This window comes from Myxine glutinosa, chromosome 2 (assembly GCF_964187855.1).
Source record: "Myxine glutinosa chromosome 2, kmMyxGlut1.1, whole genome shotgun sequence".
Lineage (NCBI taxonomy): Eukaryota > Metazoa > Chordata > Myxini > Myxiniformes > Myxinidae > Myxine > Myxine glutinosa.
In genome coordinates this window covers 29,103,450-29,121,795 of record NC_136262.1, presented here as the reverse complement: position 1 = coordinate 29,121,795, position 18,346 = coordinate 29,103,450, and the positions used below count along the sequence as shown (strand labels likewise).

Genomic DNA, 18,346 nt, shown 5'->3' with positions numbered 1-18,346 from the left:
AAGATGGGGAGAGAAGGGGAAGGACACAAACACAACATTTGAGAGCAGGGACATCGAGATAACTGTGGGAGGAGAGGGCTTGGGGGGAGGTGGGAAAGGTATAAAACATATGGACACTGCAAGGACTTCCAGGAAAAAAGTTGGAATTTCCAAAAAGTGTGTCTGGGATTAATTAGCGGGGGTAGAAAAGATCAAAGTTTTGGATGGGGAAAGATAAGAGATGTTGGTGAACAGCTGTTTTAAAGACCTGGAGGGAGGAGTGGGATTGAAGGGAGTGGGGGAGTTTGTTCCAGAGGTGGGGAAAAAGGGGAATGAAAGAGTGAAGGTGAGCAGAGAGTCTAGATTTTGGCAGTTTAAGCATAAGAGGGTGCTGGCAGATCTTGTGCGACCTGTAGGAATATTTGGGGGATAGAGCACAGAGAGAGCTGGGGGAGCAAGGCCGGAGAGGAGTCGGTAGAAGACAGAAAGACCACCAACCTGCCTGCGGTGAGTGAGTGAAAGGCCCTCGGAGTTAGCTTCATCGCAGGAGATTCCAATGATTCTGAAAGCTTTGGCTTCAACAGCGTGAAGCCGAGCTAGGTGTGAGGCAGGAGCACCGGCCCAGAGGGGAGAGCAGTACTCCATTGAGCTGCGGATGAAAGCCTTGTATGTGGTGAGGAGCTCAGGTGTGCCAAGAAAGGACTTCGCATGACGGAGGATGCCCAGTCGGCGACTCGCTTTGGAGGCCAGCTTGGCAATGTGGTTTTCCCAAGAAAGATCATGGCAGATAGTGAGACCCAAAAGCTTGAGCGACAGAACTTCTTGGAGAGGATTGTTGAGAAAGTAGATGGGAGGGTTTTCCAGTCGGGCTTTTCGGAGAGACGTAGTAAGAGTGTGAGGTTTGTCAGGATTGAAAGACATGGTCCACTTGTTTGACCAGTCTGTGATTTTGTCAAGTTCTGCAGAGAGTGAGGAGGCTGCAGGCTGCCGAACTGAGGGATGAGCAATGGAGCGGCTGAGAGTGGAGTCATCAGCAAAGGGATAGAGAGGATTTTCCAGAGAGTCGGAGAGATCATTGATGAAGACCAGAAAAAGTACATCGCTCAGAACACTACCTTGGGGAACTCCAGCCAGAACAGGAAGGGGCGATGAGAGAAATCCATTCAGGGCCACATGTTGACTACGACCAGAGAGGAATTCCGCAAGCCAAGCGTGGAGATTTCCATGGATACCATAGGAGAGTTTGGTGAGCAGAGCGGTGTAACAGACCGTATCGAAGGCTCATGATATGTCAAGGGAGACAGCTCATTTCATCCTCCATCCATTGTTGAGACAGCAGAAGCAACATGTCCAGAGTAGAATGACCTGGAATGTCCAGAGTAAAAGTCATGATATGATACATGTCTGCCAAATTTCGTTTGAATCCGTCCACAACTTTTTAAGATATCTTGTTCACAGACACACAGACAAACAAACAGACGGGCGAAAACATAACTTCCATCCACCTTTGGTGTCGGAGGTAAACACACGATTAAAAAACATAATGTTAAAATGTATTTGTTACAATAATACCTCTGTTTCCATTCCCTAGCACCTCAGGTGATACGTAAAATCAGGGCAGAAGCATTTCCTGATCTGGCAGGAAACCTCAAGGTTTGGTGCCAGTTCTTCAACGTCTTGCACGAAACCTCAGTGTGTTGGACCCGGAACGGAAGTGTCATTGCGGAGCTGTTTCTCAGGTACATTGTGAGGTCCTGTTCAAGCTTCCTTTCGGCATTTTTTGAGTTATTGTGACGTGGAATCATGATTTTCTTTCAAACTGCATATCATCCACAAAATGGGGAGAAAAGAAACCAACTCATTCACTCATTCATTCATTCATGTGCAGCACCTGGCTGCTGGGAGCATAATTTCTGGCAATGTGGTTATGCTACTGATGCACTACACCTGTACATTAAGGCTGGACTGTGGAATTTGGCCAGGGTGTTGGTGACAATCTCCACCAAAAGACACCGTGGCACTTTTAACATCCCCAACAACCAAAACTGGCAGACGGCTTCTAGATTTATGCCCCATCCAAGGTGTGGCACATTAATTGATTCAATGTCCTGGGTAAAACTGTGAGTTTTGGAAAGGTAATTGACAGGAGGTAAATTGGGAGTAGTAAATGGTAAATTGGTAAATGGTAAATTTATCGGGAGTGCAGGAGCAATTTATTTTCTAAAAGGTAGTTTCGCATATATAGTTTAGGTATATTAAGATCACAGTATATAAGAAGTTTAGTTTCGGGTATAGTTTAGTTATATATTAAGTTTAGTTATGTTTAGGTATATTAAGGTTTAGGTATATAGTTTAGGTATATTTAGGTAGTTTAGGTATATTAAGATCGAATTAATTAAACGACCTCTGCGATGCTCTGGAAAATTCCTCTCCTCCCTTTTGCAGACAAATCTGCATGGTGTCGTACAATAGTCCGTAACCTGTCCCGCAGAGAGGGCACAGACAGCATCTGCTTCACTCTCTTTTTCATATGGAATTGATTATGTATACTAATCTGACTAATGGACAATTATATTATATGCTGCTCCCCCCCCCCCCCCCCCCTTAACCTTCCCAAACTCCTCCAAGATATACACAATCTTCCAGTAACTCTCTCTTTTGTTCCTCTTTTCTCCTGTTTGTAGAACTGCCCTCTGCAGGTGGTTCAATCACACCCCTCCAGGGCTTCAAGCAAGCATTACACCACCATGTCATGTCATCTCCCATCCAATACCCATAATCAGTTTTACTCACATTCACCACACAGTACCTAAACCAACCCTCTTTTTGCAAATTCCTGTGCTTCTGTCACTCCTCTATTTCTCTCTCTCTCCTCTTTTCCTCTTTGCTTAATCCCTTGGTTGTTTTGGCCAACTGTGACTCCACTATCAGTACGCTTCCTTTTACCTTCCAGCATCTTGCACTTCCAGAAGTCTACATCTCATATGAAACTAAAACAGCGCTTGGTAGAGAGCAAACCTCTGGCATGCTGAACAGTTTACATTTTGTATCACACTGATCGGTCAGATCTGGATCCGACCTGAACCAAAATCGAATCGACTTGTTCTTGTCACTTACACAACTCATCCACCAAGTTTTGTCAGAAGTCATCCATAACTTTTTGAAATATCGTGCTACATATCGTTTTTGGTCCAATCACTCAATGATGAAAAATCATTTATGATTTTTTAATTTTTTTTTATCATATCCACATCCGAATTTAGATCTTCACCAAAATCGAAAAGATTTGTCGTCGTCTCACACTCAACTTGTCCACCAAGTTTCGGCCAAATCCATCCATTACTTTTTGAGATATCGTGCTATATATCAGTTTTGGCCTTATCACTCAATGTTGACGAATCACTTAAAAAATTCTCAGATTCAGATCCGTATCCAGATCTTCACTAAAATGTAATAATTAGTCCGTGTCACGTACACGACCTGTCCACCAAATTTTGTCTGAATCCATCCACAACGTTTTGAGATATTTTGTTCACAGCCAGATAAACAAACAAGAAAGACGTCGTGCAGAGCATGATACTTGCAAGATCCGCCCCTGCCCCACAAACAAGTTGCCATAGAGACATCAAATTGGCCATTTCATTAAGATTGAAATTGATGATCTTAATCAAAGCTCAGGTCAATCAGAGAAAAAATTGATTATTTTTTAGATGAAAATTGATGATTTTATATGTTTGACCTTGAGCTGACCTTTGACCGTTTGACCTAAAAAAAAAAGTTGCTTTCCCAATTCAGTGACCCATTATGAAAATCCTGTTCAACTTTCAACTTAATCGTATGAAAAATGATGATTTTAGAAATGTGACTTCAAGATGACCTTTGACTTCAAAATCAATAGGCTTCTCAGTTGTGATTACCTCTACAACTTGGTAAGCTTTCATGGTGATCAGTTGGGAATTGTGACCTGTAGACGAATGACAGCCAAACAGACAGACGGAATAACAAAGTCAACCGATCAATATACTTGGGAAAAATCTTCGATTTTGCAAGTAACAAACAGACGAACGGGCAGCGGTGAAAACATAAGTTCCATCCACCTGTGGTGGCGGAGGTAATAATAGGAAAAAACACCAATAAAACTGAAGTTAAACTGGCAAAACATAAGGGGTTGGAAATGGAGGAAGTTCAATGTGTTTCTGCTGCATGTACAACATGTTTCCGTTTAATCTAAGGGGGTAAGGATACAGCCGGATGTGCAGGCAAGGAGAGGTGAAGGGGACTGAAATATGTCTGTGAACAAGATGGGGATTCATGTCATTTTATTTGTGACATTTCGATGTGACCCTGAAGTATGAGAAAAACAAAACTGAAAGTCTAACAGCGGCGTAGCCGGGCTTGTAAAATATTATAAACCACAAACACACATGTTTAGCTTTTTAAACAGTCGCTAATGCTGTTTAAAACATTAAACAAAGAAATTTGGAGGAATCCCGACATCCGTGAGGTAAGTTTTACTGACAGAACTGAGGGAAGATCCACTGTAATCTATATACCCCACAATGGTTGGGTTAATAACATGCTATCAAAAATCCGAGGTGCATTCCTTACTTTCGCGGTTATTAGTACAGTACACCGCTTATCATTGATTCATGAACCATACACCGCTTCAATCCATTAACTTTGTATTCACGACATTGGGATTAAAGTGTTATGGTCATATTTACTATATTATTATTATTATTATGAAAACGATACTAATGAAACGATACACTACTGTATCAAGAAACCTGGGCTTAATTTGTCCGAAGCGGCCTGAAGGTGAGGCATAAAGCCTATGGCCTATACATACCATTTTGTTGGAAGAGCCGTAACGCCGATGCTTTCGGTATTTGATGTTCATTTTAACAATTGGTTTGTTTGTGTTTCACACTGAATGAAAAACAAAGGTAGAACATGGCAATTGTGATATATGACATGTTAGACGATATGTTCGGCCTGAATGAAATTGGAATCAAAATGCCGGTGTTGAGAGTCGGCCGCCGTAACGTCGTAACGACATCAGACGTAATCACATCACCCTGTCATGTGACCAGATCCTCAGCTCTGATTGGTATACGTTTGAGGGGACATACAGACAGACAAAAACACTGTTCTAGACGGCTTTGCCCTATGGATTACGCCATAAAAAAACCTAGTTATGCACTATTTACTCAAAAGTATGAGCTATTGCAGGTAACCTAAGGAGATGAGTGAGTAATGGCTCCTAGTCTTCACGAATGCTTTGCACAATTGACATCACATGCCATTTGTGAATGAGCATTGCCATTCTCAAAGTTTAAATGCTGCTCCTACCTCCAAACATATAATATTTAATGATATAGGACAATCCTGCATAAAAAAACGTTTGTTTGTTTGTTTGTTACCCTCACCAGAGGAGAGAGTATTGCATTTGAGTCTTTGTTTGTCTGTCTGTCTTTTTATTTCTTTGTCCGCACAGAATAAATATTATTTTCTCTGCAACCGTCGGTCCGATTGACAGGAAATTTTCACCATTGGTGCACCTCTTTCTGGAGAATTTTTAAATGATAATTATGACGTTATGGTCATGTGGTATGGGCGCCATCTTAGAAAAATTACTGGAAAACGTTGCACCTCTATATCTCCAAAAAGGTTCCATGGAATTTTTTTTAAACATGGCTCATTGTAAAGAACTCCACATGGGGAATAAGTGTTGTTAATGATGATGTCATAGGTGCCTCCATTATGTCGTCATAATTCGACAAGTACAAAACTTCATCTGATCTAGATGAAATTTATTGAGCATCAGAGGGATAAGTTGATGGAGAGAAAATAATAATGATGACGTCATCGGTCACGTGGTTCGGTCGCCATACTTGTTTTAATACAAAAGCCCTAAAAACAACTAAAAACACATCCTGGCGAGGGGCTGCAATCTCTGATTTCTCTTTCTTGTTCGTTTATGCATCCGGACAGTGCAGGAACCAGTGCAACCAAACTTTCACGGCCTCTTCTTTCATCCAGAGGAAGATCAAGGGCTGTGTTTGGATAAAAAAATTGACCCCAGATAAAACCAGATAATTGGCCCTCAGGCCTTGATTGGGTCTTGTGCTTATACACTGCCTGGGTTTTCTCCCAGGAGCTATCGAGTAATACGTATTATGAAGATCGTATGTTGAGGTTGTATCTAGTGATTCGTTAACAACAAATTTAATCATCATAGTGTTTACACGTGCAACTCTTAACAAAAAAAGATTGCTTTACAGTTACACGGGTTTATTATAACACCTCAGTGTACAGGCCTCGAGTGAGTATGTTGCTTATACACTGCCTGGGTTCTTCCCCAACATTCCACAATTTGTCATGTAGGAAATATTGAAATACACATTTCATTGAATTTCCCCAGGCAATGCCAGGTATTTCAGCTAGTTCTTAATAAGATAAAATCACGAATGCAATTTATTCCCAAATATCATCTCTTAATATTATTCCAATTTAGAATCAATAATCATCTTGATGGTGAAGGCTGGTGAAGGCTGGTGCCGATGTGTGTGTCTCTGAACAGATAGCATGATGGATTCAACAGGACGGTGTTTGAGGTATGCTCACCGCCGTGGAAAGCAAGGAGAAGTTTAGGTTTTTGGGCATTAATCCTTTTTCTCTGATGAAGAGTTAACCCCCAAAATGTTAGCTTCTCTTTGCTTCCCATGGTGGTTTAGCATACCTCAATGAGCGTCCTGTTTGTTCCATCTATTAATATTCCAATTTGCCTTGAAAAAGGCCTTTCTGACCTTTAATACCCCTTGATAAAGGGCTACAGACGGCATCATCCACCACATTTGATGGAAACTTTGATGTTACAACTATCGGGGACGCCTCTTTGCAATGGTTGTACCCCCCCTACTCAAGTCGGGGACCAAATCTTCCCCATTCTTCCCTGCTGCCCAGATTGATCCATGGTCAGAGGGCCGATCGGTGCCCTCTTTTATTTGTCTCTGTCTTTCTCCAACTCTGTCATGGCCCTGACTTTGTGAAGGCAGGGATACACCATCCTGGATGTAGGGGGTCTCTGGGTCGCTCCTGCAAGATCGACTAGCTGTCTTCTTGCCGTGAGCTTGTTTGAGGGAACTGTCTTGGGCTATACAACAACAACAACAACAACAACAACTTTGATGTTTTTCATTAGCAGCTTCGATGATGGAAACTTTGATGCTGTTACAGCTACATAATCCCTTGGGAGGAGGAACTACTGCATGTTATACACACACACACACACACACACACACACACACACACACACACACACACACACACACACACACACACACACACACACTGTGTCTGGCATTTATATTAGGCAGACTGGAGGGGCTTTTAAAGTGTCACATTAGAAATAAAATGTTGGATTGACCTATTGAATTTCATTTGATGATTCATGAAAAAAATTGTGAGCAGTTGATTTTGATCTTTACATCATGTACCACACTTATGATTGCTTACAATAGGCTTTTATCTAGACTTTTTTTTTTACTACAAAACATTAGTAATTCATCTGTGCTCTCTAATTCCTTTAAATATACCTTGTTTTGATGACCTCTACCCTCCCACAAACCTCCCCCATGACTCCGTGGCAGTGCTGGGGAAGAGGTTCCCCTAACCCTAGCCATTCCCCAGGCATCACGCTCTGACCATGGAGTCTATCGCTGCTCTGTGAGCAACCCATATGGCTCATCCAGCTCTGAGCTGCACCTCAGTTATGATGGTATGTTGCAGTTGGTGTCTTTCTTAATATCTCAGGTATAAGCAGAGGATGTTGAAGCAGATGTCTGAATTTTACAGTGTCATAATGTCATTTCCAGAACGTTGTACTGTATACCAACACTAGAACGGCACTCTGTAGAGAGCATATAACTTCCGCCTGGTTGGCCATAACACTCAATGGTGAAGAATCACTTAAAAAAATTATACTAGCCGAATCCGGATCTTCACCAAAATTGAATCGATTCTTCCTCGTCACACACACAACCGGTCTACCAAGTGTCGTCCAAATCTGTCCATAACTTTTTGAGACATCCTGCTATGCATCGTTTTTGGCCCTATCTCTCAATGGTGAAGAATCACTTAAAAATTAAATAATTCTCATATCCGAATCCATATTCAGATCTTCACCAAAATCGAATCGAATCGTCCTTGTCAGACACCCAACCTGTCCACCAAGTGTCGTCCAAATCTGTCCATAACTTTTTGAGACATCCTGCTATGCATCGTTTTTGGCCCTATCACCCAATGGTGAAGAATCACTTTAAAAATTCTAGTAGCCGGATCCGAATCTGGATCTTCACCGAAATCTAATCATTTCGTCCTTGTCACATACGCTACGTCTCTGCCAAATTTCATCCGAATCGGTCCACAACTTTTTGAGATATTTTGTTCACAAATGGACAAACAAAAACAAACAGACAGGGGTGAAAACATAACCTCCACCTTTGGTGGCGGAGGTAATAATATGGTGGTTTCTCAACATGTCCTGCCAAATCAAATTGGGTTGCTATGTGTGTGACGACAGTGCTTTGCCAACGTTGGACACGTCAGCATTAGCGACGTGACACAAACAAAGATAGCATCCTGCCAGTGATGGCTAAAATAGTCTCAGAGATCAATCTCCGAAATCCACAGCTGGGGAAAGTAAAGTTTAAAGTTTAACTGATGTGATAATGGAAAAAAAATCCAGCTTTTCTCAGTACCTTTTCCATGCTGACGCTGTTCCATGGTCCCATCGTCTTTGTTGCTCAATCTTTAGGAATGTCTTCTTTTTTGCCAAATGTTGCATATACTTTTTTGCTTGTTAACATGCCATAGTTTGTGTAAATATTATGTCGTTTAATGTCACCGTAGTAATGTAGTCGCATATCTATGAGTACATATTGTTACAGATCTGGTCTGAGGGTAAAATAGTTATTTCATCATACATGTTGGGATAAGTTTAACGTAATTCCCATGTGAAATAAAATGTGTGATTAAAAAGCACTGTTTAGAGAGCCTTCGCTTACTCTGCCCCAGTGTTTGTGTCTGAGCATCACCTTCACCCCCTCCCTACAACCTTAAACTTCCCCCAAAGTACATCGTGCATGGACCGATTAGCTGAAATTTGATGACATTGGTTAGGATCAGTGCCGTGTATATTGAGAGTCTGGCCAACTGAAATACTGGCGCCATGTTGCATACCTAACTTCGCGTGCTGGCGCTGCGAGATGTATGTCAGCTGTGGCAATCCTATAGTTCTGTGACGAGGGAATCGATGTTATTACTGTTTGGTCGCAGATTTTATGAGGAACAACTAATTCAAGTTAAAGTGACGTGTTGTTTGTTATTGGAATAATAAAATCTGCAAGCGGCGTCATTTATTCACACGAATTGTTTGCCTGTCGCGGCACACCATTTATTGTCAGCTGCATACAGCACACTGATAAATTTAATTTCTCTTGGCATGAAATTGTAATTTGATAAAATGGAGCTTGTATACTAGTTTTCATCTATTATCTGGAAACGTAACATACAATATTCCCATAATGCTACGAAAGTACAATGTCTATTATTTTATTCATTAGCTTGGGTTCACAAATGTTGTTATAACTTGACCCGCACCATAATCAGCAATAAAAAAAAGTAAGCAGACTCAGAGGTACATTGTTTATTTGTTATTCTTGAAGAAATCCGCCATTAAACATTATAACCTTAGTGATATATTTAGATAAAATAGATATATATATCAAATGTGTATGTGTATATTATACATATATCCTATTTCAATTTCTTGACAAGCGCTTGCATTGCCATAATTTATACCAGCCATAAATTTATGCCAGTTATTATACATAATCCCTTATATATATATATATATATATATATATACCCTATACACTGCATATGTACACGAAAAATGTTACAGGGAATATGTATAATATATATATATGGTTGACTAAATAGATGTTAAGCTCACCAGAGACCTATAATACACACATGTCATGTCACTTTTGATTTTAAACCAATATATATTAAGCGATTTCACTTACCGAACATAAATATGAGTAAGGTGATGGATTCCATCCAACTCGGCGTATTTTAACGGCCCAAATAGCACTTCGTTCCTTGTCTCGAGGAAATCTGTGCATTATACGACCTTGTCCTGGTCTAACGGAACATCCCCAAGCGGCACAACACACCATATTGGTTGATTTTATTGAAATATTACTCAAATGAAATATGCAACGATACGAAGCAATGGCACGGAATGGGTGCAGCGGGAAAGCTGCTCGGCTGAGGTGGTATGCAAAATGGCGCCTGTAAACCACGTGACGTGGGCTCGACCAATCACGGCGGTAGTTGAGCAGATCAAAGGCTGGCCAGACTGTTAATATACGGCACTGGGTAGGATGCTTTCCTCATCCTCCCTTCTCTTGTCCCAACAAGATATGGGATGATTGAAGGAATGGATGGTATAGTACTGTTGAGAGTGAGTGGATTTTAAAGTGCGTGGACCAAATTTATAGGAGTGTGAATGGTGTGAAGTGGATGTTTAATTTTTACTTCGCAACATTCAATGTCTGCGGCCACTGGAAAGAAGAGGAGTGGGGCAATTGGCATTTGCAAGGGCCCATTGAGTCCAAAGTTATTAGTATAGGGGTAGGTACACCCACACCGAGACACTGCCAGCGAACCAGGAAAGGTCATGCCACTCCGACCCTTTTAGTTACACTGAATGTACAGTGAAAACACACTCAAAGTCATAGTGAAATATATATATACAGGTACATGTACACCGGTGCCCGGTGTGTACTCCGGTTTAGAATAGGTACACCGTATCCCTGCGTGTCGTAAGAGGCGACGAAAAGGGTTGGCGTCAGGAAGGGCATCCGGCCATAAAACATTGCCTCAAAAGCGGGTGAAGCGTGTGAAGTACCAACCGAGAATGAAGGTGTGGAGGTTGAAAGAGGTGACAGTGAGGGAGGCATTAAAAGAGAGGCTGCGTATGGTAGAGGATGATGTGGTTGAGCTTAAAAGTGGTTGGATGTCAATGAAAGATAGTCTGTTGGGAGCCGTTGGTGAGGTATGTGGATGGACAAAAGGACCACCGAGGCACTCGGAAACATGGTGGTAGGATGATGAAGTTGGAAAGAAGATTGACGAGAAGAGGAAGAAATTCAAGGAGTGGCAGAAGGCGAAGGGTATGGGGGCAGAAAAGGCAGAGCATGAAAGTTATAAGGCAGCCAAGAAGGCTGCAAAGAAAGAGGTAGCAAAGGCGCAAGAGGCATGTAGGAAAATTTTCGGAGAACGCTTGGATTTGGAAGAGGGTCAGAGAGCGGTATTCAGGATTGCAAAGCAGATAGCGAAAGAGAGGTGTGATGTGATGGGGGTGAGTTGCTTGAAGGATGAAGTGGGACAAATCGTTGTGGACCCAGATGGAATTAAAGGAAGATGGAAAAGATATATGGAAATGCTGTTGAATGCAGAGAATGAATGGGATGGCAACATAGAGAGTAACCCAGTTTTAGGACCGGCAGAGAAGATAAGCGAGAAGGAAGTTGAGGAAGCGATACAAGCAATGAAGTGTAGAAAAGCGGGAGGGCCGACGGGAGTTGTGGGAGATATGTTGATGGCAGCGGGAAATTGGGGTGTGAAGAGAATGACAGAGATCTGCAATCTGGTGGTGAAAGAAGGCCGCATTACAGTGGTTTGGGAACTGAGTACCCTCGTCCCTCTATACAAGGGGAAAGGTGACCCTCTGGACTGTGGCTCGTATCGAGTGATAAAGTTATTGGAGCATGGAATGAAGGTATTGGAAAGGGTGTTGGAGAGGAGGATAAGGAAGAAAGTGAAGATTGATGAAATGCAGTTTGGATTTATGCCAGGAAGAGCAACGACAGACGCGCTTTTTTATTATGAGGCAGTTGCAGGAGAAGTACATGGAGAGGAGGGAAGAAGTTGTGTTTTTTTTTTGTTTTTTGTTTTTACTGAATCGAGGCTCGTGAAAGAGCTGACAACCGTGAGGGAAAGACAGCACAGGGGGACCACGAGGGAAAGACAGCACAGGGGGACCACGAGGGAAAGACAGTACAGGGGGACCACCAGGGAAAGACAGTACAGGGGGACCACGAGGGAAAGACAGTACAGGGGGACCGTGAGGGAAAGACAGTACAGGGGGACCGTGAGGGAAAGACAGCACAGGGGGACCGCGAGGGAAAGACAGCACAGGGGGACCGCGAGGGAAAGACAGTACAGGGGGACCGTGAGGAAAAGACAGCACAGGGGGACCGTGAGGGAAAGACAGTACAGGGGGACCGTGAGGAAAAGACAGCACAGGGGGACCGTGAGGGAAAGACAGCACAGGGGGACCGCGAGGGAAAGACAGCACCGGGGGACCACGAGGGAAAGACAGCACCGGGGGACCACGAGGGAAAGACAGTACAGGGGGACCGCGAGGGAAAGACAGCACAGGGGGACCGCGAGGGAAAGACAGCACAGGGGGACCACGAGGGAAAGACAGCACAGGGGGACCACGAGGGAAAGACAGCACAGGGGGACCGTGAGGGAAAGACAGTACAGGGGGACCGCAAGGTAAAGACAGCACAGGGGGACCGTGAGGGAAAGACGGCACAGGGGGACCACGAGGGAAAGACGGCACAGGGGGACTGCAAGGGAAAGACAGCACAGGGGGACCACGAGGGAAAGACAGCACAGGGGGACCACGAGGGAAAGACAGCACAGGGGGACCGTGAGGGAAAGACGGCACAGGGGGACCACGAGGGAAAGACGGCACAGGGGGACCGTGAGGGAAAGACAGCACAGGGGGACCACGAGGGAAAGACAGCACAGGGGGACCGTGAGGGAAAGACAGCACAGGGGGACCGCGAGGGAAAGACGGCACAGGGGGACCGTGAGGGAAAGACAGCACAGGGGGACCGCGAGGGAAAGACAGCACAGGGGGACCATGAGGGAAAGACAGCACAGGGGGACCGTGAGGGAAAGACAGCACAGGGGGACCACGAGGGAAAGACAGTACAGGGGGACCGCGAGGGAAAGACAGCACAGCGGGACCGTGAGGGAAAGCTTGGGTTTGTTGATCTGGAGAAAGCATTCGATAGGGTTCCACATGAAGTAGTGACATGGGCATTGAGGAAGTTAAGAGTGGAGGAATGGTTGATCAGAGTAGTGATGACAATGTACAAAAGAGCGCGCACAGCTGTAAGGACGAAGGACGGGAACATTGGTGAGTTTGAGGTGAAGGTGGGAGTGCATCAGGGGTCGGTACTAAATCCACTACTATTTGTAGCTGTGATGGAGGTGCAGGCTTGGAACGTAAAGGAGGGTTTACCGTGGGAGTTGTTGTATGCAGATGATCTGGTGTTGATTGCAGAAAGTATGGATGGACTGAAGGAGAAGATGAACAAGTGGAAGGAATGTATGGAGACAAAAGGTCTGAAGGTGAATATCGGAAAAACGAAGGTGATGGCAAGTGGTAAAGCATGTGGTGAGGTGGAAAGAACTGGGAAGTGGCCGTGTGCTGTGTGCAGGAAGGGTGTCGGAGTGAATTCCATTCAATGTACAATGTGCGCTGAGTGGGTTCATCAAAAATGTTGTGGTTTGAGAGGGTCATTAACCAGTGTGGCAGCTACATTCAAGTCTAAGGTGTGCACAGAGGGAGCTGCAGATGGAGGAAATGTTGAGTTGAATCTTGGAGACGGCATGAAGCTGGAAGGTGTGAAAACATTTTGTTACCTAGGAGACATGCTGAATGGAGAAGGTGGATCAGACTCGGCAACGGTTGCTAGAGTGAGATGTGCATGGAAGAAGTTTCGGGAACTGAGTGGCGTGCTGACGAGGAGGGGAGTGTCGTTGAAGCTGAAAGGAAAGGTGTATGCTGCATGTCTGAGAAGTGTTATGATTTATGGGAGCGAGACATGGGTAATGATCGTAGAGCAGCAACGAAGGCTGGAAAGGGTGGAAATGCGAATGGTTCGGTGGATGTGCGGAGTATCGTTGAGAGAGAGGAAGACAAATGATGAATTGCGAAAGATGATGGGAATAGAGCCTGTGATTGATGCTGTGAAGAGGAACAGGTTGAGATGGTTTGGTCATGTGTTGAGGAAGGATGAAAGTGACTGGTTGAGAAGAGTGATGGAAATGAATGCAGAAGGAAGTAGAGGACGGGGAAGACCGAGAAAGACTTGGCTAAGGATGGTCGAAGAAGAAATGCGGGCAAGGGGGTTAACAAGGGGAGATGCAGAAAATAAGGCAAAATGGAGAAGATTGTCATGGGGACCGCAAGGCCAACCCCCGCTCTTGCAGGGAAAATGGCCTTAAAATGCTTGTTGTTGTTGGTTGTATATATACTAGGGCATGCCCGTACTATATATAAGCTAGGACGTGCCCGTACGTGGGTGCCCGTTCCTTGCCAAAAAAAAAAAATTTGTGTAGGGGTGTGTGTGTGTAAACATCCTAGGGCGTGCCCGTACGTGGGTGCAAAAAAACATGCGTGCAAACAACAACAACAAAAAAAAACTTTGAAACCACGTGGCAGTAACGACCACAGAACCCCCCTCCCTCTATTTACATGAATGGTTTGGTCCATTCGCAACGACCACAGAACCCCCCCCCTCTATTTACATGAATGGTTTGGTCCATTCGCAAAGCCAAAGCGAACGACCACAGAACCCCCCCCCCTCTATTTACATGAATGGTTTGGTCCATTCGCAAAGCCAAAGCGAACGACCACAGAACACCCCCCCCCCCCCTCTATTTACATGAATGGTTTGGTCCATTTGCAAAGCCAAAGCGAACGGCGAACGGCTAAATCGCCATAGCTCGGTAAGTACTTGTCCGATTAATTTCAAACCTTGAAAAGGCACATCCTCGGGTCCCCAGCAATATACCTGGCAAGTTTCAAGTATATCGGACCGGTAGTTGTCGAGAAACAGCGGTCACAGACAAACGTACAAACGTACAAACGTACAAACAAACACACAGAGATTACTGGAATTATAGATAGATGTACATGCAATTTATTAGGGCCCCGTAGTGCAATGCTGTCTAGAGCAGTGTTTGTCTGTCCATATGTCTCCTCAAACATACACTAATCACAGCTGTGGATCTGGTCACATGACAGGGGGACACATTTAGGAACCAGTCACATGACAGGGGGACACATTTAGGAACGGGTCACATGACAGGGGGACACATTTAGGAACCATTATAGTTGTATATTTTACTAAAAGGAAATATATTTCAGATGTGAAATAACTAATTCCACTAACCTTCTGTGGAACGTTTTGGGGGTCCCAGCAGGTATCGTAAGGTAGGTATGAGGTGTCAGAAATTCCTAAATACAATTATGATTTTGAAGTGCGATCGACATGGACCTTGCTCCCGAATCCAGAAGTGAACAGATGACGATGGTTCGCTGCTTTGAAAATATCTCAATACAATTGTGATTTAACATTATATTTTGATATATTAACACTATAGTATTAATTTGTGATTGGAATGATGAATGATGCTGTTTGGAATGAAAAGTGCTGTCAATGCCTGACGTTCGACTGAAAGTGGCACAGGAATGTGGAATTTATTAGTTCATCTTATTTATTTATTTTTTATCTTCCCCCATCCATAACCTTGACCTTTTCTACCCCTGTCAATCCACCCCAAATCCACCTTTTTCAAATTCCGTTTTCTTTCCTGAAATTTTTAAAATAATACATTGTTTGCTAACTGGTATCCCCACCCAGGTCATACGATCCTCTTCAACTAAAGTATCAAACAAGTCCGGCTACGCCGCTGTAAGACTTTCGGTCTTGTTTTTCTCTGCCTCAAAATGAATTCTGGTGAATATTGACTTTACTAAAGAAAGGTGCCATTTTATATACTTTCTGGTATTGAAAACAGCAAATTTTGAAGATTGATCACCCTGGGATTAAATTCCATGTTCTATGTTCATTTGTATATTGTCCTTGGCAGACCAAACATCTGTGAATTTTATCTGAAAATGCACTGACGTCTCCTGGTCTCCTTGTCCTGTTTATGACGCATGTACAAGATCCTCTATAAAATGTTAGACACTATATAAAAACTTGATATTAATGGGATTAAATATATAACCATTCTTTTCACACCTGATATTTATTTCCTTCCTACCTCCACAGCAATCCAAGCAATGGTGAATAGAGAAGAGATTCAGAGTAAGGTTTACAGCCTTCCTGACCACAGGGTCAAACATCTGTTTGGTTTATGCTCCACATTAGTTAAAATTCGATTGTCAAGTTGATATTTAGTAAAATAATTACCAGTAAACGATGCTGAGACCTTTAACCTAACCCAACACTATTAGATGGGGAGGAGATTGAGATGACACCCTTGATCTTCAACAAGGGTCTCACTGGTTCGAGCCACTGGGGAGAGCCGTTCTTTGGGCGTGTCATCACTGAAGATCGCCCGGTTTGGCTACCTGGTGCAGGGGATGGCACAAAACAGCGCAAGCCATTCCGAGCTCGTGTCGTGTATGGTCTATCCCCAATCTTCGACTCTGGGAGCACATGCATGCTCAAAGTGCCAACGGTCATTGCTTACGGAGGATGCCGTGAGCCAAAACCCTCAGTTCTGAACCATCATATATCTATACAGGTGGGGCCTACTAGCTATGAATCTGAAAACTAGTTTTTGTTAGAATGCAAAATTATGCTTATGCAAAATAAAATTCTCTCATTAACATTTTATTTATAAAACATGCACCTGGCTCAAATATGACTTGGACTTTTATTTACAAAACACTGATTAACCTATGTAGATTATGTTGAAGGGAATTATCTTTACAGGCAACCAATACCCACAATCTCGTGTTTCCTGATTTAATACAGGTATAGCTCAATATCAAAATGGCAACAAGTGAGACAAAAAAAAGAGAGCGGAACAGCAAATAATTAATACACTTTCGATCAAGAAAAACATTGAGTCTGTTGTAATTTACACATGATCAGCAACACAGTATAGTGGCGATTGCCTGTCAAAACTAGATTGGCACTCGGTAGAGTGTATACAGTCACGTGAAAAAGTAAGTACACCCCATATAAGGAAATATTCAACATATTTCAACATACAACTATTTGATCTTCATTTCAACAATATTGATAGATAAAGGTGATATAACATAACAAATATCATGAAACATTTACATTTTGTAGTCCATTGTATCAGCAACTAAACATAAATAAAACATAAACATAAATAAACATAAATGCAAATTTCGCATGTGGAAAAAGTAAGTACACCCCTACATTTATCACTACTTCAAATACCTAAAATTAGAATCGGGTGCACCAGCTCAGGTGCAAATGATTAGAACATCGTCAGAGAGGATCTTGGAGGAACCTGTCTTATTTAAACCTCAGACATTTAGTTTGGTTTGCTATTTGTTGTTGAAGTGTGCGGCGTCACCTTGCCGAGATCAAAAGAGCTCTCTGAGGCCTTCAGAAAGAAGGTTATAGATGCCTTTGAGTCTGGGAAGGGATTTAAAAAGATCTCCAAACAATTTGAAATCAATCATTCGACTGTCCGGAAGATCATCTACAAGTGGAGAAGATTCCAAACGACTGCCAACTTGTTCAGCCCAGGCCGCCCCAGCAAGTTCAGCCCGAGAGCAGACCACAAGATGCTGAAAGAAGTCTCTAAGAACCCCAGAATGTCATCACGGGACCTACAGGTAGCTCTTGCCACTGTTGATGTCAAAGTGCACGAGTCTACCATTAGAAAGAGGCTGCAAAATTTGATCTACATGGGAGGTGTGCCAGGAGGAAACCTTTGCTGTCCAGAAAGAACATCAGGGCAAGACTAAAGTTTGCCAATGAACACTGAGGCAAAGACCAGCAATTCTGGAACAATGTGCTCTGGACAGATGAGTCAAAGGTAGAGCTATTTGGCCACAGTACCAGAAGACATGTTTGGCGAAAACCAAAGACATAATTTGACCACAAGAACCTGATACCAACTGTAAAGCATGGTGGTGGAAATATTATGGTTTGGGGCAGCTCTGCTGCATCAGGGCCTGGGTAGCTCACCATCATAGAATCCACTATGAATTCTTCATTGTACCAGAGGGTGCTTGAGGATAATGTGAGGCCATCTGTCGGAAAGTTGAAGCTCAACCGCAGGTAGACCTTGCAACATGACAATGACCCTAAACATACCAGTAAATCCACCAAGGTATGGCTGAAAAGAAAGAAATGGAGGGTTCGGGAATGGCCAAGTCAAAGCCCGGATCTAAATCCCATCGAGATGTTGTGGGGGGATTTGAAACGAGCTG

At 43.3% G+C, this 18,346-nt stretch overlaps 1 protein-coding gene across 2 annotated transcripts in view; it reads left to right on the top strand.

Moving 5' to 3' along the window:
- ALPK3 (alpha kinase 3) overlaps nt 1-18,346 on the top strand; it is a 105,019-nt gene that overhangs the window by 64,369 nt on the left and 22,304 nt on the right. For both annotated transcript variants that reach the window (XM_078773039.1, XM_078773038.1), the window contains exons 8-11: nt 1,571-1,718; nt 7,632-7,759; nt 16,194-16,229; nt 16,379-16,671. In XM_078773039.1, the coding sequence (XP_078629165.1) occupies nt 1,571-1,718; nt 7,632-7,759; nt 16,194-16,229; nt 16,379-16,671 (605 nt within the window). The remainder of the gene's footprint in view (nt 1-1,570; nt 1,719-7,631; nt 7,760-16,193; nt 16,230-16,378; nt 16,672-18,346) is intronic.